Here is a 22,897-nt window from a genome sequence, read left to right as displayed (position 1 = left end):
AGTATCAATGGCACCAAATGCTTCAAAACGGAAAGTGCTTACTGTCACCCATTGCATTTATTATGGTACTGATTAGGAATTACAGAGCAAAATGAAAATGATCTAGTATTCGATATCAGATTATGGTGTATTCTAGCAATAATTTGAAATAATTTTGGGCTGTATTTGATCAAAAGATTCTGCATATCTATGTGGAATTTTTACCATTACTGTGAATTTTTATTGAAATGATTTTTTTAAGCAATATGTTTTGATAGTGTTCTCACTTGCTCAATCCCTCTGAGATGTTCCTTCCAACCTCCCTCCCCACCTTAAATCTTAAATGTTCTATCTCTTTTACTTTCAAAAAACAAACAACCCTCCAACATAAAAGACAGAAAAGCCCCAAAACAAAAGCCAAATTAAATAAATAAAACTGTACAAAAATACTACTGAACTGTTTTGACTTGGCTAACTACTACTGGGAATGGGGCCTGCCCTAAACTGTGGTTAGTGACTGGTGACACTCTACTGGAGAAAAATGGCTTTTCCTTTGTTAGCAGGAACCAGTCATAAATAGCTTCTTGTTAGGGGTGGGATCCACTGCCCACTTCCCCAGGGCTTCTGCCTTCCATCACACCCATTGCAAGTTCATTTGTGCATCATTGTTTCAGTGGAGTCATTTATCACCTCTGATCCTCCCTGCCTCCTCTTTGGCATAGTTCTGTGAGCCTTGAGAAAAGGGTTTTTGATGAAAATCTCCCATTTAAGGGTGTATGTTTCAAAAATCTCTCACTATCTGCACATTTTCCAATTATGGATCCTTCTGCTAATTCCCATCTACTGCAAGTGAGCCACTGATCTCTAGACCAAGCAAATCCCCATTGGGGGTCATTTTGTTGTCCCATTTCTTTAGCAGAGTAGTAGTAGTTTCCCCGCTAGACTCATAAGATCTAGCTAATCATAGGTTCGTGGCTACTTAAGCAGGGTTAGTCATGGGTTCCACCTCTCTCAGAGTAGGCTGTAAATCCAACCAGAAAGAGATATATCTTCCAAGAAGATCACTGTTGTAGATCACAGGGTTTGTAGAAGGGTGCTCTTGGTGATCAACTTTCTCTTTTGGTATCTTTCAGAGAATGTTCCAGTGTTGTGAACTCTAGTCAGTAGGCATGGAGCTTCTAGTTAGGAACCAGTTTTGATGTTTTCAATGATATAAAAAATAAGTGTTTTATTAGGCATTAGGGTAGGTTGTAGAGAGTAACTAAGAACCTGGGTTGTTTGCAGGTTTCCATACAGCCCCATTGACCAATAACTTAGAAAGATGTAAATCATCCTTGACAGTAGAGACTTTATTTGGTGGCAAAAAAAGTCTAGTTGGGGCACTGTCTCCCCTGTTAGTTGGTGACCTCATTTGGATTCCTTTCATATTAGTATATATTTTATGAAGCTTCTCCAATAGTAGGTTTCCACATGGTTTTCCAAAGGACATTTAGTATCAGTTTTTACTCCCTATGTCTCTTCCTTTAACCTGATCTCGCAACCTCCTATTTAACCCTCTTATTCTAGTATCCCTTTTCCTGTCTACAGGAATATATCCTATTCTCCATCCTTTAAATATCCTCTCCTCCCTGCAGTCCCTTATTAAGTATCTCATCTCTGTGGTGATTCAGTTTGTAGCACATGTTGAAAGCTTAAAAACTAAGATCCATGTAGAAGAGAATGCATATTTGTCTTTTGTGGTCTGGATTGCATCACTCACAATTTTTTTCTAGCTCCATATATTTACCTGTGAATTTCATCATTCTGAACAGTTGTAAACTTTCCCATTGTGTAAATATACTGCATTCATTATCCATTCATCTGTTGATGGATATCTAGGCTATTTAAATTCTGTCTATTATTAATAGAACAGCAATGAAAATGGTTGAATAAGTGTCTCTATAGTAGAATATAGAGTCCTTTGGATATATATCCAGGATTGGTATATCTGTATCTTGAAGTAGATCTATTCCTAATTTCCTGAGAAAATGCCACATCAATTTTCACAGAGACTATACAAGTTTGCACTCCTACTAGCCATGGAGAAATGTTCTGCATGCAGCCATTCAGTTTGAATATAACCATTTGTTGAAAATGCTGTCTTTTCTCAATTGTGATTTTTGGGGCTTTTTATTTTAATCAGTTATCCACAGGTGTATAGACTCATCTTCTGTTTAATTTCACTATCAATATGTTTGTAGTTTTGCTGTTTTTATTACTATAACTCTATGATACAACTCAAAATTTAGAATATGATACTGCCAGCAGTCTTTTTATTATTGAGGATTATTTACATTAGCCTGCTTGTGTGTGTGTGTGTGTGTGTGTGTGTGTATGTGTGTGTGTGTATGTGTTGAAAATTGGGTTTTTCAACTTTTGATGGAGATTGTAATGAATCTGTAGATTTCTTTTTGGTAGGATGGCTGTTTCACACTATTAATCTACTAATCTATGAGCAGGGGAGCATAGGTCTTCTTCAGGTGTCTTTTTCATTGTCTTTCTTCAATATCTTAAAGTCTCTATTACAAGACTTTCCCTTGCTTGGTTACAGTTTCCTTCAAGATTTTGAGATGTGTAACTGTGGATATTTAATTCATGCAGACTTAACAGATTTGAGATGTTTTCACCATGTGGTCCTAGTGGGCTGCTTGCTTTAGAGTCACTGTATCTTGTCAAACCCCACCGTTGATCCCCACTAATAGACATATCAAATGTCCCCCTACCCTTCCTGACTCTCGTCTTGGGCCCTCCTTGTTCCTGCATCCTGGCCAATCTTCTGTTCCTCCGTTTCAGCTTTGGTCCTGCTCATCTACCAGTCACAGTCAACACATTACCCTTTCCTGTGCCAGTTCAAAGAAAACCCTGCTTCCGAATGTCTTCTCAAACGTTAATCCATCTCTCAGAGCATCTTGTTCCTTTCCCATGGTTTTCAGTGCGACTTTTGGTTTTCTATGCCTACTGCACAGATATCTCTCAAGATTGCCTATAACTCTCCTACTATCTCTCTCTTCCGGTCCTGTCTGTACATATCACAGTTGTACAAACACAGTACCAGCCTTCGTTACAGCATGATGCTTGATGGGTTCTCACTATGACTGTCTAAGACACTCCAAGGTACTCAGACTACAAGAGGAGGCTCAAAATCTTGTTTACTAGCCAGCTACAGTACAAGATCATTTCTGGGCCTTTGTTTCCTAATTTGTAAACTGCCAAAAATAAATATGTAAGACTAAGTTGTTAGAAAATTAATGATTTAGCATATTAACTGCATTGATTTTGTCAGGCATGCAATCCTCAAGGAACATAAACTAAAAAAGTAAAATAAAATAAGATAAAAACCATAGATAGATCTTTAAACAAACCTTCCCAAATACAGTTCTGTATTATTTAATAATAGAAAAAAATTAAATAATTATTGGATTATGATTTTTAGTTATAATGAGAGTTGTGACATTTAAAAATCGCACTTATAATCTACATCCTATTAGGAAATAAATTATTTTTAAAAAGGTCAATTTGTTGCAGGTAGACCACCTGATATCAAGGAGACACAGATCTACCCTAGGATTTGGTCATTTTCCTAATCTGTCAGTCAAGGAATTAGAAGTTAATGTGAGTCAAATCAGCTGGATGGGACAGCAGCAGCAGAGCCTGCCACTTAGTGCCAGGACAGGGTCCCCAGGACAACTAAAAGGATTATAGTCTGGCCAGGCTCTTATGCAAGCAGAATCTGGTAAACTGGGGCTTTCTTCCGATTGTATCACATGCTATTTGTATTTAAAAGAAATAAATAATGTGCCCTGCAAGTTTTATGTCAACTAGATACAAACTGGAGACATTTGTGAAGAGGAACCTCATTTCAGATAATGCCCAACCAGATTCTTGATTAATGATTGATGTGGGAGGGTCCAAGTCACTGTAGCAATACCATCCTGGAGCTGGTAGTTCTGGGTACTTTCAAGAAAGCAGGTTGAGTAAGCCAGGAGAAGCAAGCCAGTAAGCAGCACCCTTTTGGTGGCTTCTCCTGTAGTTCCTGTCTCCAGGCTCCTATTTGAGTTTCTGCCCCTATTTTCCTTAGCAATGAACCCAAATGCAGAACTGTAGAATGAAATAACACTGCTCCCCCCATCAAGTTGCTTTTGTTCATGGTGTTTTATCACAGCTATAGAAACCCTAACTAAGGCATAATGTAAGGCTGCAGTTCCCCATCCATCACTGAATAGAAGTTCAAATGCTTTATAGACCTTGGCTCTCGGCTTACAGGGCCCTGCAAGGACACCTCTGTCCTTCCTTACCTATGGCTCACTCCCTATTCTATAGGTCACAGTGTCTGTCCCCTCTATTCCACTGACACTGTCTTCTTAGCTGTCTCTGGATGTTGACAGCAATGTTCTTCCTCTGAGCCTTTAAACATAATTGTGTCCTGCCTCTAATGTTTCCAAATACTTTGATTGCCCTGTCATCTCCTCAAGTTGCTGGTTGAATGTCCCTTTCCTGTGCACACCTTCCCACACAGCCTTTGAAAACATATCTCCACTTCCCTACATTCTCCAGGGCCCAGTGTCCTGTTTTTATCATGTAATATCATATATTGATTTTATTTTTGTTTTCTTTCCTTATGCTTGTATCATAGAAAGTACGGAAGAAGCTACAAGAGAAGAGGTCAGCATTAACACACTGCTATCTAAAATTGCCAGTCACACAGTGAAACCTCATCAATGCTTGTCAAACAAATCAATGAACAAGAGAATCTAAGGCAGCTTGTTCCTATCATGCAAAACGTGACTGTGGAGTTTCATTTCTGTTTAAAGTAGGAATTAAGTTAGATTGTGTCTTTCACTAATTTTCTAGTTGGGGGAGAGACACTTTGAAAAAAACAGTCCATTAGTTTAGCCAACTGTTGTGTCCCCCAGGAGTTCATGCCCCTTTCAGGGTCTTTGTCAATATATAGGGACTTCATTGGCTTTCACAAGAGTGGAGGCAAGCAAGTGGCACTGACCCCCGGAGAAGCCAGGAATCTGCTGGGTACCCCAAAATACACAGGAAAGCCCCATTTGACAAACAAGCATCCTGACTCCAAATGACCACAGCCTTCAGATTGCGTCATCCTGATGTAGCTGGATGTCCTGTCTTAGATCTTCGGAGGAGGGACCGGAGGAGGGACAAAGACACAGAGGTCTTGTGGGACAGCAGTGAGTAAGCAAAGCCAGTGTACAAAAGGTTTATGAAAAAGGATCCAGAGTTTCTAAGCTCTCCAAGTGCATTCACAGGTGAAGGAATAAAATATATTTCAGATTTATCCATTAAAAAGTATAAAAGGGGAAGAGAGAGGAAAGGAGAGAGTGGATAGGAGAGACAGAAGGAGAGAGAGGAAGAGACAGGAAGGAGTGAGGCAGAGAAGGGGGAGGGGTGGAGAAAGAGTGAGTGCACATACATGCACACTGAGTTGTAAGGGGTGGTTTGGCTTTGTATTGACTCTCTTCAGACTTTTAAAGTGTGTCCCATATTCCTCCTACATGTATTCTTCCAGGAATATCTGACAAAGTTGTAATAAAAAAGGGGGGAATTCCCAAATTGCCACCTCCTCTCCATGAGCACTGCTGTCTGCCACGGAGGGCTCAGAGCATTTGGCAGGGGCCGGCTGCAGCAGCCAGCAGCTGCTGCACGCGGTTTTCTTGGAGGAGCATCAGGGAGATGAGAACTTGGGGAGAAATTAACCAAGCGATCAAAAGCAGACGAAAAGATATTAAGCGGTACAGTGTTCCCCTCCCTGTAAACATTCTGTGAGCAAGATGAAGCTTGTGGTTAGATCGCAGAGTGCACAACTCCCAAAAATGTACGAATGGCTTTAGAAAAACATCAACTGTGAGGGAAGATATAAATTTTCCTATTTTGCTGAAGCCATCATGACTGTATACGAATTGTGCAAAACTGAAATGCTTGCCTCTATGCAGTTCACTGGACACATATCAATGTCTAATCAATAGGAAAACAGTAGATGCTAAATAATAAACAAACAAACAAACAAACAAACAAAAGGGCAATTCGAGGGCCACTTCTCTCCTCCCCTTCACTCTTGTAAGCACTCTGGGGTGTTTTTTCCTACCTTTTATAACTATTTTATTTATTCTGGTTTCCATCTTTGCTGACCCTTCCTAGATTATTGAAACACTCTTGATTTTCCAAGGGACATCTTTTATTTTATTCCACAAAATGTTTTATTTTATATTTCAACAGTTTAAAGCAGACATAACAGAGAGAACTTTAGGGGAAATACTCTTTAGGAGAACTGAGGACAAATGCACAGTAATCAACAATGAATCTTTAACAAAATGGGCATGGATGAATTTAAAAGAAAGCCATGAGGATTCCTCATTAATCCATAGAAAATCTGACCATTGAGTTGAATTCCTGAAGTCAGACCCGAAGTGCCAGTCTGAGGTAGAATGAGGTGCGTGAGGGCATTGAAGGATAGGCCAAAATGTCTGGTTGATTGAATAAATATTAAGCCTACACACAAAAAGCTATGTCTCCTTATATCTAAAATATGAAGATAAAGAATAAATAGTACTTTCCACAGTAGCTCTAAGAAGGACAACAATAAAGTAAGTCTAGACTATAGAAACTCTGACTTACAAATTGTTGATTAATGCAGAAGACTTACAGACAGCAAGGGGATGGCAACTTTTCCAAGAAAGTCCGGGGCCTTGTCTCCATCCTCATCAAACACTGTCACTTCCAACACGTCATGGATATCTTTAATAGGGCTGAAAGTGAAGAGATCGGGTATTATACACAAAAACACATGAGTGACGTTCGCTCCATGAAGATCTGAAAACACTTGCACTAATTAAGTCTGTGTGTCCTCGGAGTATAAAACTATCATTTAATTAAACTCCAAAAATTAAATCAAACTGACTGTATTCCCAGACCATCCATCATGGAAGATTCAGACGTGCACATGATGAAAGAAGTTAACTTTCTTACTGTGGCATTTTCTATACATGTGTGCACTCGAGGGTGATACTGTTAAGTAAGGAGGATATAAAAAAGAAAGAGAAGGAAGAGAGAGAGGGGGGAGGGAGGGAGGGAGGAGGCAGAGGCGGAGGAGGAGGAGGAGAAGAAGGAGAAGGTGAAGAAGGAAAAGAAGAAAAGAAAAAGGAGGAGGAAGAAGAGGAGGAGGCGGGAGGGAGGGAAAGAAAAAGGCAGTAGAAAGAACGAAAAGGAAAGGAAAGGAAAGGAAAGGAAAGGAAAGGAAAGGAAAGGAAAGGAAAGGAAAGGAAAGGAAAGGAAAGAAAGAAAACAAAGAAGGGTTGGGGATTTAGCTCAGTGGTAGAGTACTTGCTTAGCAAGTGTAAGGTCCTGGGTTCATTCCTCAACTCTGGGGGGGGGGGGAAAGAAGGAAGGAAGGAAAAGAGGTAGGGATAGAGGGAGGGAGGGAAAGAGGGAAGGAGAGAGGGAAAGAGGGAAGGAGGGAGAGATAGAGAAGAAAGAAAGAATAGAGGAGAAAAGAGAAATTGCAGGAGAAAGGAACAGGATTGCAAAGTCACTCTGAAATGAAAAAAGCAAAAAAAAATTTTTTTTCACCCTTAAAAAAATTAATGAATAAAAGAATGTGAGAGGCTACAGAGATGGCTCCGTGGTCAGAAGACTTAGTTCTGGCAGAGGGCTAGGCTCAGTTCCCAGCACCCACCTGGCAGTGCCCAACAGCTTGTAGCTCCAACTCTAGAGGATCCCAAACCCTTTTCTGGCTTCTGTGGTCTTTTGAATGCAAACGAAACGTGGTATACATAAGCCCACACAGGTGTATACACATACAAAAATAAAGCATCAGCAAATAAATATTTTTTAAAATATTTTTTAAGAAAACGTGGTAAGATTCATTATTTGCTGAAGTATGCAGAGAGCATGTTTTAATTGAAACATAAAGTACCAAATGTCCCATCTACAGCTTTCAAAACACTTTTTAAAATATTGAACAGAATCCAACCACTATGAACAATAAAAAATAGAGCCATGGCTATTGTCAAAATTCCTTGTATATGGAAGTTGGCTGATGTGTCTCCATCTGAGCCACTTCCCTGAGAGCTTTGTGGGACCTCCTACGGAACACCACCATTTACCCCGGAGGCACACTGGACTCACAAACACAGACTAAGAGGTCAGTTTTGTGGGGGTGATGTAACATCAACTCACTCAAAACCAATAAAGGCCACCCCTTCATAGTTACATACCTTGAAAACTAAGGCAAACTAGGAAACTATATACCTGACTTCCTAAAAGCCCAAGTTTGAAGAAACACACAGAGCTGTCTGAAGGAGCCAGCCACTCTGATCGAAGGGACTATAAGAAGCCTTTGGGGGTCTTTTAGGATTTGTAGATAATCTGTATTTTCCAAAAGACTCTGGCAGAATCAAACCTTCATGCATTTAAGATAGTATCATAACATGTAAGTGCTTAGAATTTAAGACAGGACTCCATTTGTAACTTTTCTTAACCCAGAAATAGATTAGTCTGGACATCTAGAAACTTCCATCTATCTGCAGATTAATTTAGTCACTAAAAGATCTACTTTATAAATGTCTCCTAGCAGTCCCTTACAGTTCCAAATGGTCTCTTCTATTATTAAGTCATACTATAAAATGAAAGGATAAAAGGTTTTTGTAAGAAAAAAAACAATAAAATTCGCTCTTTGCACATAAAACTGGGTGGAAAGTTCCCCTCAAGAGCCCCCTGCCTGTCCCATACACATCAGAGATAATTGCTCTCTACGTTACAGCTGCTCCACAGATCCCAGGGCATGGCACACCACTTACAATGTAAAAACTTTGTTCCACTCCGGATTGAGGTTTTTGTAAATGGTATGTGTCTGAAGTCGGTCATTGCCCAACTCCAATAGGCAGAAAGGATCACTCTTCCCTGGAAAGAGAACACAGACAACCATCAAAGACAAACATACCTCCAAAGGGACACAGCAAATTGAGCAAAAGCTCTGTGCTTTCACAATGAAACTGTGAAAAGGAGGGAGAAACAGAGGGAAAGGAAACGGCTCTCCCCAGCAGGCCTGCTGGATCCACATTTGAGAACTCAGGAAGGTAGGAAAGCCTGTGTGTTTGCAGTCTTTAACTTATCGAGGGATCCGTACTGATGAGCAAGATGAATTGTCGCTCTGAAGACCAATGATCACAACTCGCACAGAAGGAGGCACCAGGTCTGCCTATAGAAGAGTCCACACACACTTCCTTGTTTGTCTTTAAGATGAACTCAATAGCAAAGTAAAGTAACCCAATTAAAAACAGAAGAAAGACTTAAAAGACATACAAAGTACCACACATGTAAAAACTTATTTAGCATTGCTCATCTTCAGGAAAATGTTAATCAAAGCCAATCAAATCAGTGATATATCATCTATTCCCAGTTACAGTGCCTATTATCAAACAGGCAACAATAGGGCTGGAGATGTATTCAGTGGGAAAGCACCTACCGTATGTAAGGCCCCGTGTTTGATTTCTATTATTTCAAGAAAACAGAAACAAAGATGAGAATACCAAACACCAGAAATATCTGAGGAAAAGGAAATCTTAGGTACTGTTAGTGAGATGATCAGTTAGTGAAGCCAGTATGGGAAAACATGGTTGCTTTAACAGTGATACATAGATATTTCATCTGACAGCAATTCCACTTTCATGTATGTATCCAAGGGAAACCAGTTCAGCCTCTGGAGTATTGTGTCCATCACAGTGTTCCGTACAATAGCCAAAGATGCAGACAACATAGTGTCTATCACCTGACAGGCATAGGAAGCAATGGGTGGGGTACACACAGATGACAGAATAATATCCAGGCACAAAGACGACTAATCATAAAGATTAAATCATGACATTTGCAGTTATACGGATGACCCCATAGGGCAACATGTTATATAATTCACAGAAAAATAGATACCGCAAGGTATCACTTGTATGCAGAAGAGAAGTAGAGTTGGAGCTGGAGAGCTGGCTCATCAGTACAAACATTAGCTACTCTTGCAAAGGACTCTAGTTCAATTCCCAGAACCCATGTGGCACCTTACAACCATTTCCAGTTCCAGAATATCTGATACTATCTTCTGGCCTACATGGGTCTCAGGCAAGCAGGTGGTAGAAAGACATACTTGTAGGAAAACACACACACACACACACACACACACACACACAGAGAGAGAGAGATCCAAATGCCAGGCAGAAGCATAGTGAACGATGCTAGAGAAGGAGAGTGGAGGGGCAAATGGAGAGATCTGTGCACAAGCACAAGCGTATGGTTGGATCAGAGGGATGAGTGCTGGGGTTCCCTTGTGTCATATGGCGACTATAGCTAATACAACTCTGTAAGATCTTTTTAAGGAGCTCTAGAAAAGGATTTTGGATCTCCTTATCCAAAGAAGTGCTGCCATGCACAGTAAAAGACAAGGGGCACATGCTGAGTGATTTATGACACCACAGACAAAATCAAAAACAAAATCACCACACTCTGGGACACAGAGATCATATGCCAGTTAAAAGTGATGCATTTAAAGCTGAACACTGTTCTCTCTCTCAACTTTCTTTAGGTTAATATAGATAATAACACTCCTATTCTTAGAAACCAATAAAAACATTGACTTCCATGAGGCTGTGAGAGGACATACAAAAAAATATATAGAAATGCTCTTCTTAACTAAGCCTCTGCCCTAAGAGAATAAATGGGCATGACCTGCAGTTTCATAGGAGACTACCTATGCTAATGTCTGTGATGCTATGAAACATACAAAATATTTAGTAAGTAATTTTAGAGCTTGTTTTTCACTTAGAATTTTTACCCCACAGGGTTGGGAGGCAAGAAGACCTGCGCAAGAGGAACCTGTTGTGGCAGAAAGAGGGACTCCATCCTAAGCATGGACTAGGAGAAAGACACCAGCCCTGGCTCTGCGCTCAGGAGCAGCAGCACCCCCCTCCCCAACCTGAGCGGGAACAGCTACTAGCTACTTAACCGTTTGTCAGACTATTAGTAGGTGTCAGCACTGCTCCTCTAGAGACAGCAGCATGACATGCCATCAGCGCAGGCTCTGGGGAAAGCACCTGACACTTTTAATGAAAGCCCCGGGTTGGTACACAGCAGGGCAGAGGCACTGCAGTCCTGCCGAGGCACAGGTGGGCTCGAGCTGTGCCCAGCTCTCCTGAGCAGGCCGGTGCCGAGCTGTCCTAGCTAATGAGGAGCACGCTCCTCACCAGAACCCAGAAACTTCAGTTATGTGTCTCCAAGGAGCCTCCTGCACCAACTCTCTGAAGATGATTCAGTCAAAGCTCATTAAAATGCTGCATTTATTAATATTGTGGTATAAACAGGCAGAGCGGAGAAGAAACAAAGACATGACCGTTGCTTAGAGAGTAATTTGTGGACAGTTTGAAGATTAGCTCCTTTCTCTTACAAGCTTTCAGAGAGTCAGATTCCCCAAGATTTAAATGATGAATATTTGTATTGAGGACATTGTTCCGTCATAAAATTTGATCATCCAAATGCTTCTGAATGATGCTAAAAGAATAATGACATTCCAACTGGAATTTTGGACATCCTTGAGAGCATTTACAACACCCTATTTTGTTGTTAAGTTTCTAGACTACCTCTCATATATACAGAAGCTTATCATCATGACACAGGTTCCTATGAGGTAACTCTCAATAGCTCTTATTTTAAATTCAATTTCATTTACATTCCTTAACAATTTTGCATTTTGATAGTTTACCTTTATGTGGATGCACCCAATGTCATATTTTGGTATTTTGGAAGTAATATCAGTCATTTGAAAGCTATTTCCTGAACTTATACTCTATTCCTAAAACTGACCAAGACACAGATACACAAAGCTCACCCAAGCCTCTACCTGCAAGGGCTCTCCCCAGAAGAAAGGAGAAACAAACGGATCCTTGCTGAGGGACTGTGGACAAATTCATCAGGAAGGTGTTGTCTACACACACATACAGTTGGCCTATGCCACCTGATGAGTCTATCAAACATGAACCATATGATATGTAATTATTCCTATGATAGCTTTACCTGTTTCAATAGAGACAGCTCTGTCACCATTTACCCACCATTCCTCCTGTTCAGTTATTAGTAAGATAGAGATTAGTTATTTAATGCATATGAGAGAATGTGCTTGCATAGTCTTAGAAAATGTATACATTTTATATGAGGGGGTATATGAGTATTCTTAGATCCAAGTGTTGGAGGAGTCCTGGAATTAACTGTCTACACATGTTGGGGAACAACTGTCAACAGGCATATAATGGCAACCAGGACATGTAAGGTGTGGCTCAAGTATCAGGACCAGCAATCTTCATGTGATTTATTTTATCCATCCTGCATCCTGAGTGCCCACATATGGATGGCTCAAAACAAGTGGCTAAGCTGAAAGAGAGGACTCTGGAGACTGATCATCTCTGAGGCAAGATCTAAGGCAGCTGTGAGAGCTGGGACTGCCAGGCAGGGAACACAGCCACTTCAGACTGCAGTTCTAGACACCGTTTTCCTGCTTTGTTTCCACTAGTTTGTAAACCTTACTATCAACTACCCAAACAAATTTAAATTGATTGCCCTTTCTGAAAATCTCGAGTGCCCAACAACTGCCCCCTGTAATTTGTCCTCATTTACCTTCTATTCATCAACTGCAGCTAGGCGGGGGTCTCTGTTTCACGATGCACCTCATCAGGTTATTCTTCTTGTGTAGAACCCAGAGGTACAGCGTTTCTGTCTACTTTTTATGGGGAACAACCATCCTTGCAATGCCCTGACAACTGTCTCCTGTCCTGTGTCTAATTCAAACACAAACTGCTCATGGGACTCCTCCTCCAATCTCCAGGGAGGCCTCCAAACTCCTATAGCCATTAGTTTAGGTTTTAAAATGCCTCCTATATATCTGCTCATTGATTGGACAGACATCTTTGACACCCACGGTGTGAAATCTCCAGTACAAGCACCGCAGTGGAAATCAACGATCTCCAGGCTTTCTGGGCTTTTCACATACACCCTGCATTTCCAAATAGGTCTCAAAATATTCTAGGGAAAATGTATGGCTTCGTCAGCACTATGCTCACAAAGGCCACTTTGCTTCGCTGTAACAGTGTTCTAGAACAAGCCAAGGCCACATTGGTCCTGTCAGCACAGTAAACTGGGCAAGGAGGACTTGATTTCTCTGAAAAGTTGTTCAGTTAAGTTTCTGAGAGTTTAGTATTCCAACACACACACAGAATAACTAAGGGCTGTGATGGAAGCCATTTTTCCTTTTCATCTCATTCCATGCTACCCAAGTTCCAAAACATACCAGCATCCTCTGTCTTCCCTTACAATGTCTCTATGTCCACTGCCTCGCCCTTCTGCAGAAGCCTTGCTCCTCACAGCTGCCGGAGTACAACTTTATAAGTTCATATCAGGTCACGCCATTCCTCTCTCCTTCTCCAATTTTCTTTTCTCTGACTTCCAAGTTCCAGTAACCTCATCTCTGGAAATTTCCTCTACAGGATCTATTTAACGGTCTCACTTGATTTCTTCCACCGTTGACAGAGCTCTGCAGACTTGGAGCAGGGAAGGCCCAGCCCTTGTTTCTGCTGGCTGTCTCCTTTTTGGCTCGACACCTCAATTTAACACACCACCTTCTATAGGGCACTGTCAGGTGTCCTTCTGTAAGGCTCAGCACTGACTTCAGCAGCCTAATGATAATCCAACAGCTGTTTCAGGAGATCATAGAGGCTCACACAGAAGCACCCGCTACAATCACTTAGGATGTACTGTGACCCTGCCTTTAATACCTGAGTGACTTACACTGCCTCATCCATGCCACACACGACAAGGGTTCGCTGGCACTTGTGGCACTGTTAAGTTACAACTGGCAAATTTTCTACATCCTCCCAAACTTTATTTCAACTGGAGTCCACATTCTTTGGCAGACAGTTAAAACGGACAGGCTGCCAAAGGCAGATTTATATAGTTTTTAATGTGTTTTTCAAAAGTCCTCGATTTGGGCTCAGCTGTCCAGAAGGATCTCATGAAAATTAAAAGCATTCAATCACTACCACGGAGCTTCTAGAAATTCGAACTAGAGTCGTCCCCCTGAAAATAGAGCATCCTTAAGAAGAAAAGTATTGCCATGGATACAGCTCCCAGAGACAGACAATGAAAATAAACCATAAAATGGGCATGTTGGTTAAAATTCCCAGTGAACAATAACTACAGGCGTGCTCTTCTGATACAAGTGGATTTAAAAATATGTAAACATAACAAAATAAAAACTGTACTGTTATGATTTACAAAAATGCTTCAAAAGTCAGTATTACAACATATGACTGAAAGATTTCTACTCTTTTCTGTGAGGTTTCGATGTGGTGTTTTAGTCAACAGTTTCCTGGGAGGAAAAGTGTTTTTATATATAATAAAAATTTGATGAAGCAACAAATGTGTTTCTTATAGATAAGATGATTATTCCAGATAAGATGATTATTACCAAAGTGTGAAACACAGGTGTCTAATTGCTTAGTACAAGAATGTCCTTACTGTGAAACTTTTTTTTTCCATTTTTACCTGATAATAGAAACAGAAGTAATGAAAGTACAGCATCCCAGAAGACTAATGTCCATCTCTAAAAGTGAGGGAAAAGCTGAACATGATTGGAACCCTTAATAATTCCAGGATTACCTAAAATTAAGAAAGGGTGTAAAGAATAGTTTAAGAAGACAGAGTTTGACATTTTCCACAGTCAGCTACACACTAATAAAAATAAAAAGACAGGGAAAATCAGCAACTGAATACAAAGCACATAGCAAGCATGTTCATTTAGGTTTTAATTCAACCCTAAAAATACTCACGAGAACATGAAGATTCATGATGGACCCAAGGCCAATGAGTGTGAGAACCACCTAGCACCTGGCATTCATTCATTCATTCATTCATTCTCTCTCTCTCTCTCTCTCTCTCTCTATATATATATATATATATATATATATATATATATATATATATATATATATATATATATCCCAATCCATAATAAAAAAGGGGGGCTCAAATAAGGAGCAGTAGCTACAAAACTCAAAAGGAAAAAAATAAACCACATGCATTGACTGTCATCATCAATAAGTATATCAATGAACTGTGTGGGCTTGCCCAGGCAGGTGGTTTAGGCCAGTGGAACCTGAATGCACTTAACAAAGTAATGGGAGTATACCCTGACATGTTGGATGTGCCAAGAGCTCCTCCTAATGGCATAACCAAGAAAACAGCACCCTGGGTGGCCCTCCCTGATCCAGCAGGCTCCTTCCTGAAACAGATGACACCCCTCAGTCCCTACATCTGGAATTCTGCAGCAGAGGAGAAGGGGGCCACATGAAGAAGAGCCAGCTGCACCCAAAGATCCTAAGTTACCAGGAGTCTGTCCACCTAGGGGAGACATTGGGTGGTCAAGTGTTAAAAGTCACCACACTGCTAACATGATGACTTTGCTCTGCTTGAGTAGAACTTCAAAAACCTGTGGGGAAGGCAAACTGCCTTCCCAGGAGAGCAGGAGTGGCATGGAATTAAATACACTTCTGAATCCTAGAACTGCATCGGGTCATGACCCTGGTCCTAACCCGCTTATTCATCAAATAAGGCTATCTCATAACAATCTGCTTTTCTTGCTCAAAGACATGTTGCCCTTCACATTCCTCTGACGAATACACTTGGAGATTATTTAATTTGGCAGATATAGTTGGGAACCTTTTGTGGCCCCGTGGCTGTTTTATTTTTTTTTATGACAGAATATGTTCAAATCTCTCAAGAAGAAAGTAAAATTCTCTGTGAGGTTTCTGAAGGGCAAGTAGATGTCAACACTGGGTAAAAATAGTCATTCCACGTATGGGCCCTTCATTGCCTCCCTAGAGGCACATCTTAGTTCAAGGACAGGACTGTAGAGCAGACAGAGAGCAAGCACAGCACAGTGAGGTCCACACTGCACCATCCAACAATGCCGCATCCTCTGTTCTCCAGGCACAGAATGATCCGTTCTTGCAAAGAAAACCCTCCCACCCCTCTTCCTTCTTTTTCTTACAATATGATTCATGGGCCAACCCAGTGCCAATCACAGGGTTGGGGTATTAAGAATAAGGCATAGGGAGATAAAAAAATATCTCATCTAGAGGATGTTTTTAAAACATGGAGAATAATTAAAACTCATAAAGAGAATGTTTGTTTAACAGAAAAGTAGATGTGTAAGAGAGAACAGCCAGAACGAGTCCTGAATCTATGTCTGTGTGCTATGCAAAGGCTACGGATGGATGGCGGTTTCTAAACTGATTTGTTGAAGTGGCTCCTCAGGTTAGCCATGGGGGTTGAGCATCCAAGACTGCTCACTCTCTACTCGCCCCCCCCCACCGGCCTCTCTCAAATGTAAGAGAAGTGTTTTTATTGATAATCATTTTATTTGTTTACATTTCAAATGATATCCCCCTTCCTGGTTACCTATCCACAAACCTCTCCACCCCATCTCCACTCTCCCCCTTCCTTCCCTGTTGCCTCTATGAGAGTGCTCCTCCACACATTCACACACTCCGGCCTCACCCTCTAGCATCCCCTTATGCTGGGGCATCAAGCCTCTCTCCCCTCCCATTGATGTCAGATAAGTCCATCCTCTGCTACATACATATCTGGAGTCCTGGCCCCCTCCATGTGTACTCTGTGGTTGGTGGTTTAGTCCCTGGGAGCTCTGGTTGGTCCAGATAGTTGATATTGTTCTGGCTGGGAAATTCTTCATTTCTCAAATGTCTATTAATACACTACATACTTTATTAACTTTGCATAGTCTACGAGATACATTTTGCATGATTCCTTAACTTTTTCCAGCATATGCTATGTCCCATACAGGTGAGAACATACAGAACCAGTCTCTGTGGGGGCTTCCACCATAGCTAGAAAACAAAGTCCTCCATTGTTTCAGCTTTATGGGGGGGGAGGAGACAGTGGGGGAAGGGGGCCCTCTCTACCACTCTCTTTCAAGTTATTAGTTTATGGGTTTATATTTTTTACTCTAAAAAGCTGAGTCAACTATGTTGATCTTATCAAACATTATACACAGCCCTGTTCACCTGGAGTAAAAAATGCAGTGCTTTGATTCATAAGCCAAGGCGGAGGCTAGAGAAGTAAGGATGTCGGACTGCGTACCCCAATGCTTTAAAGCACTTGGCTTCCCCAGGCTCAGAGAATCTGTAATATAAGCTTATAAATATATCCAACAGGCTCCTTATTAGAATAACTGCATAGAGATAGATGTCCAGGGGTAATGCTAGCATGGACCTCAATGGGTTCAAAACAGCTTTTTTTCAAACCAATTTTTAAAGGAAGGGATCTAAGACTACTGCCCCACTGTTCTAACATAGGGTCTGTCTCCCTGTATAACCCAGGCTGGCTTCAAATTTGCTATATTCTATTCGCTTCTCAGTCTCCTGAGGATGGACATTTCTAGGTATGTTCCGTCATGCACATGCATGCATTTGGCTTTCAAATATACACATGTTTTAATCGTTTCTCTCTGATACAGAGTCCCCTGTCATCTATGCTCGCCTTGAACTGTCTGTCTAGTGAAGTGCACCACGGAGCTCCTCAACCTGCAGCCCTCGCCTGCCCAGTGCTGGGATTACTGACTTGCAACTCCACAGCTGGTTTATGCAGTGCTGAAGACTGAGCCCAGAGCTTCATGCAAATTAGGCCCTGAGATACAGCCCCAGCTGTCTTCACTTATGTACAAAGAAAGTTCAACAACTCAAAAATAAAGAAAGAAAAAGACAAGATACACGGAAATTTGAATTCGTTCATAATGAATAACATTAATCACTCTCTCTGTACGTTTACAAACAAATGCATTAATACGGCTAGCAGGATAGCTCAGTGGGTGGAAGAGTTTGCTGCTCCAACCTGATGATCCAAATTTTAGCCCCAGAACCCACATGGTGAAAGGAAAGAAATGAGTACTAAAAATAGTGCTCTGAGCACACCACAGCAAGCATGTACCAGTCTCTTCCTCTCTCCTGAGCAACCGTCACACATTACATACCCCCACACACACACATATAGACAATGAATAAATTTAAAACTCATTCAAGAACACAGTAATCAAAAAGTAGATGTATGTCAGAGTCGCCGTGCCTTTAGTTGATATTGATGGAATGTTGAGAATATACCCATAGTGACTGATACCTTCTGTGACATCTGAGAACCTAACCACTGATTTAGCTATTTATATAAGAAAATGTTTTATGAGACATCCACTTCATTGCATATATTTTTATACCAATATTTGGAAAACTAACATTTCTGTCTTAATTTGTTACAACTATATAATTATTAATAACAAATTTTGAGTGTTTGAATTCGATGGCAAGAGTTTGAATGGTTCATATTTCCATTATTACTCATAAAGAGAGGAGTGACATTGATATCGGAGACCTGCCTGCAGATTTTGCTATGTTTCCCTGCTCCTTCCATAGTACAAGGATCCCTACTCACTACGAGCCCAGCACCAGGGAGTTCTGTGAACCACCTCAGCTTCTGCTTCATCTAGATTTCTGGATCAGGGGAAACAAAATCAGAGCCAAGTCTCCTGGTTATATAGCAGTACTTTTAAGTAATAAGCAATCATGAAGATGGGGGGGAAGGGGGGCTGGGGGGCAGACAGACCAAAAAATGTAAGAAGGAAAGAAAGTTCCCTTTCACCCTGATTAAAATGAACATCATCATTCTTTAGACAATATTCCTTGCATACAGAATCAATATGCTTCATTTTTAAAAATTTTATTAATTTTCTGAAAATATCATATTATATATTTTGATCATATTCATCATCTCAATTTTGTCTACATCCACCCTCTTGACCTAGATCCTCACCTCCCTACTTACCCCACCTTTGAATCTTCTCTTCTCTGCATTTAGTCTTCTTTGCTTTACCCAAATAGTATTGGTAGTGGGGACTGCCCTGGAGTACGCTATGCCTTCCAGTGGGGTCACATCATTTAAAATCTCTCTCTCTCTCTCTCTCTCTCTCTCTCTCTCTCTCTCTCTCTCTCTCTCTCTCTCTCAGCACCTATCACATGTCAATAGCTTCTCAGCTAGTGGTAGGATTTTGTACACATGAATTCATTTCTGATCAGCCATAACAAAGTAAGTTTGACCAGCTAATGCTGGGCATAAAGTATAAACAGTTACCTCTTTCTCCATTTCTCTTAGTCCTGTTGACTTTGAGTGAATATTTTGACCCATGATGAAGGGATGGCATTGTTTTGTTGGTCTGTTCTATATCACCAGAAATGGAAACTAATAATAATTATCATAATGGTAATAATACTTGAGTTTCCACTGTATGTCTTTGTTGCTGACCTCTTTTAAATATTGACTGTACCCCTTCTCTAGTACTGAAATCCATTCCTTTTCATATAGAACAGTTTACGCTGTAGTGGGAATAGAGGGAGGAGCTAACAGCTCATATTTTGGGAGGTGGAGGGCAGTCTCTGTTACAAGCTTTTGAGTCTAGTTTGAAAACCAGCACAAAGTTCCATTATAGCTGTAGGTTAGGTCAGTTTTGTCTCCTAAGAACAGTGCAGTGGGTAGTAAAACCCAGGAGCCTAAAAGCTATAAGAAACAAAGACTAATAGTTTAATTCTGAAAGCAAAGATTTATCTAATGACACATTTATCTACTGACAAGTCACTTTGCCTCAGTTTTGGATAATTATAATTTGCTCATCAATAATACACAGAAAGAAAACACAAGTGTTTAGTCAAAATGCTCAATATTACTGCTCTCTTCACTCTGATTCTATCACCATTCCAACATGATCTACTACTGTGAATATTTTTTTTCAAAAAGCAAAAGAGTATCTCCTTACTAATTAGCATTTTATAAAAATGATTACTAATTACCCCCTGGTATTTACGAAGACTCATATTAGGTTTATATCCCTTTTTGTTTAACTAGCCAAAGTGTTCTTTGGATAATGTTTAATGGTCTGAAAGACCTGTCATCCACGCTAATTTCAGGGACCCAATGAGGATCAAATAACAGGAGAGGTAGACGTTGCATATACTGTTTTCAGATTTGACATCACCATAAGTAAGACCTTACAACCAACAAAACCATGGATGTATTATCCATGGTTGCTGGGGATCAAAATCTATGAATGCAGAAAGAAGTTTTAAAACAGACAGCTCAAAAGCTTGAGTAATTTCTTGGGCTATACACATTTCCTTAGACAATAACAAATATGGATTTAGACCTGTATCTGGACACTTAGAAGTAAAAATGATCCACTTTGGAAAATGTCTTGATTGCACAAAGTATATTTCAGTGATGGCAAAATCAAGGATGCAAAAGGCACATGTTAAATACTGTCAAAGGCACATATGACCCAACAGCATGCATAATAATGCTGTGATGTAACCCATCACTGGGCTTACTAATCTTAAATAAAATAAATTCTAGAATAGAAGAAACACTCAAAAAAAGACACAAATGAAACAGTGAGTGTTTGTTCAAGCCACGAATAAAAAGAAAGTTTCTCATTTAATGAGACCATTCACATTTTCAACTAATATTCATGAACATTAAAGGTATTCATTTGAGGGTTGAGAAGATGGCTCAGGCCATAAAGAGCTGCTGCAGGAGGTTGAGGATGAGAGTCTGGATCCCCAGAAACCATGTAAAAACTGCCATGCCATCTTAACATGAGGGAGTCAGAGACAGGGAGTCCCTAGTGTGAGCTGGACAGTCAGACTTGCCAGAATAATCAACGTGAAGATCAACAATGGATCCTGCCTCAGTATCTGAGGTGGCTAGAAATTAAGGATGATATCCCTTGTCAACCTCAAGACTACACACACACACACACACACACACAGGGGGCAGGGTGGGTAGGAAGAAGGTAGGCACACACATGTGCCCATGTGCAGAAATCCACCCACATACACACAAATACACAGTACACACAAGTACACCTGTAAAAAAAATGCATTATTTTGAGTATTTCACCTTTAAGATTTAAAATTGCTATCTTTTAGTAGATCCTAAAAACACATCTTAAAACCTATTCACTGTGACATTCTTGGTGTGGAGATAAATCCTTCATATAAGTGCATGATATTCTTGTCTTCTCATTGTCTATGGTAGGATGTAAGCTTCTTAAAATTAAGTTCCTATTTTCTAAAATTGTTGACATAGAATATGCTTAAAATTAAAAATTCTTGTCAGGCTTAAGCATCTTAAAATATGATCTCATGAGTTTTCTACTTATTAAAACTTCATGTAGAACTAGAGAAATGGCTCAGAAATTGATCACTTTCTGCTCTTTGAGAAGACCCAAGTTCTGTTCCCAGCACCCACATCATGAAGCTCAGACTACCCATGAAGTCCAGGAGATCAAACACCACTAGCCATTCAGTTGCCTTTGGTGTAATATGGTGATGGGTGGGAAGTGATGGATCGGACTTCACCATTTCTAGAAGACCAAACATGCTAAAGAGATCCACTGAGGCACAAAGAAGGACCACTCAGACCTCCTTCTAAAAGCCCTGAACACAAAGCATCAGGGGAGTGCTCTGAAAGCTTAGCAAAAAAATAGAAAGCCGTCCTAGGTCCTTAACTCACTAATACGGTGATGTTCAGACCAACCAGGACCCAGCACTGCCTGCGGACAAGTGAACTGCAGTGCTTACCAGCAAAGTGAGTATGTGGTGCTGGGGGGCAGGAGCAAGAGCCATTAGAGGGTCCACAGCAATGGGAGGTACAGACAAGTACCAGGACAAAAGCTGAACCTGGGAGGCTATTGATGCATGAGTATTTGGAATCTCTAATGAACTACTATGTGAATGCATCTGAGCAAAATTACCTGAACAGAGTTTATTTTGTGCAAAGTGTGCATTGTGAGAAGCCAATTGCTTCTGGTTGTGCTTTTCGTCCTATTACTTTATTCAATGGGTCACGATAGTTATTTCTACTTATTAGATAGATGTCTTGCTTTGTCTGAAGCTCACTCTGAAGCAAGACAAGCAACAAAAACAAAAGGGAAGGAAAGGCCTTGTGTTCTTTACCTGAGAAATCAGCTGCCAGGAGGTCTGCAGCCCTCAGAACCTTTACCTGTAGAATCCCTACGTCTTTCACATCCTTCAGAGAGTTCTGTAAGGCCTGCGGAGACAAAGGAAATTAAGCACAAGTGCGCATGTGCCTTGATGTTCCCCCAGAAGTATACTTCAGATTTATCTCCTCCTTACTCGAAACACTCTTAGAAGAGCTGCAAAGCTGTCTTATGTCAAGCTCTGGGGGCTGTTAGGCATGTATCGCCGCCAGATTAGAAGAAAATTAACTGAGAATTAATTAACTGCAGCCTCAAAATAAACACATTAGAAACACTCACAATCTGCTTTTAACATCGCCCCCTGGTGCTAGCATAGATATCCCATTGGGAAAATGTGTGGGTGGAGTTGCATTCCTTCTCCCATGCTTTTTCTTATAAATGCAGCTTTTTAAATCACCTTTTCAGGCAATTTCAAGCTGATTTTGTTATTTTATAAATTTTATGGATACCATAGGACTAACCCTCATCCCATAATAAATGCTCACTACCAAGAGAAAGAAATCAGGGATGGAAAGAAATGGAGTCTTCCGATCAATGAGTCAACTGTTTCCATTCACTAAGGGAGGAAATGCGCTTCTGGTACCATACTGTCGTCACATTCTTTTTAGTCTTTCATTGGCAGGATCCATAGATCGAGTACATTTACTACAGCTACTCATGATTCTGAAGCAGACACAGCAGTGTTTGGATGTCTTTAAGAACACAGCATCCGTAAAA

General features: G+C 40.6%; 1 protein-coding gene across 3 annotated transcripts in view; it reads right to left on the bottom strand.

The window, feature by feature from the left end:
• Mctp2 (multiple C2 and transmembrane domain containing 2) overlaps positions 1-22,897 on the bottom strand; it is a 230,825-nt gene that overhangs the window by 97,295 nt on the left and 110,633 nt on the right. For all 3 annotated transcript variants that reach the window (XM_052160741.1, XM_052160751.1, XM_052160753.1), the window contains 3 exons: positions 22,137-22,230; positions 8,835-8,937; positions 6,683-6,785 (listed from right to left, as the gene is read on the bottom strand). In XM_052160741.1, coding sequence (XP_052016701.1) covers positions 6,683-6,785; positions 8,835-8,937; positions 22,137-22,230 — 300 coding nt within the window. The remainder of the gene's footprint in view (positions 1-6,682; positions 6,786-8,834; positions 8,938-22,136; positions 22,231-22,897) is intronic.

Source organism: Apodemus sylvaticus, chromosome 1 (genome assembly GCF_947179515.1).
Source record: "Apodemus sylvaticus chromosome 1, mApoSyl1.1, whole genome shotgun sequence".
Lineage (NCBI taxonomy): Eukaryota > Metazoa > Chordata > Mammalia > Rodentia > Muridae > Apodemus > Apodemus sylvaticus.
Note: the sequence above shows the minus strand (reverse complement) of the source record. Positions and strands in the feature narration are given on the sequence as shown.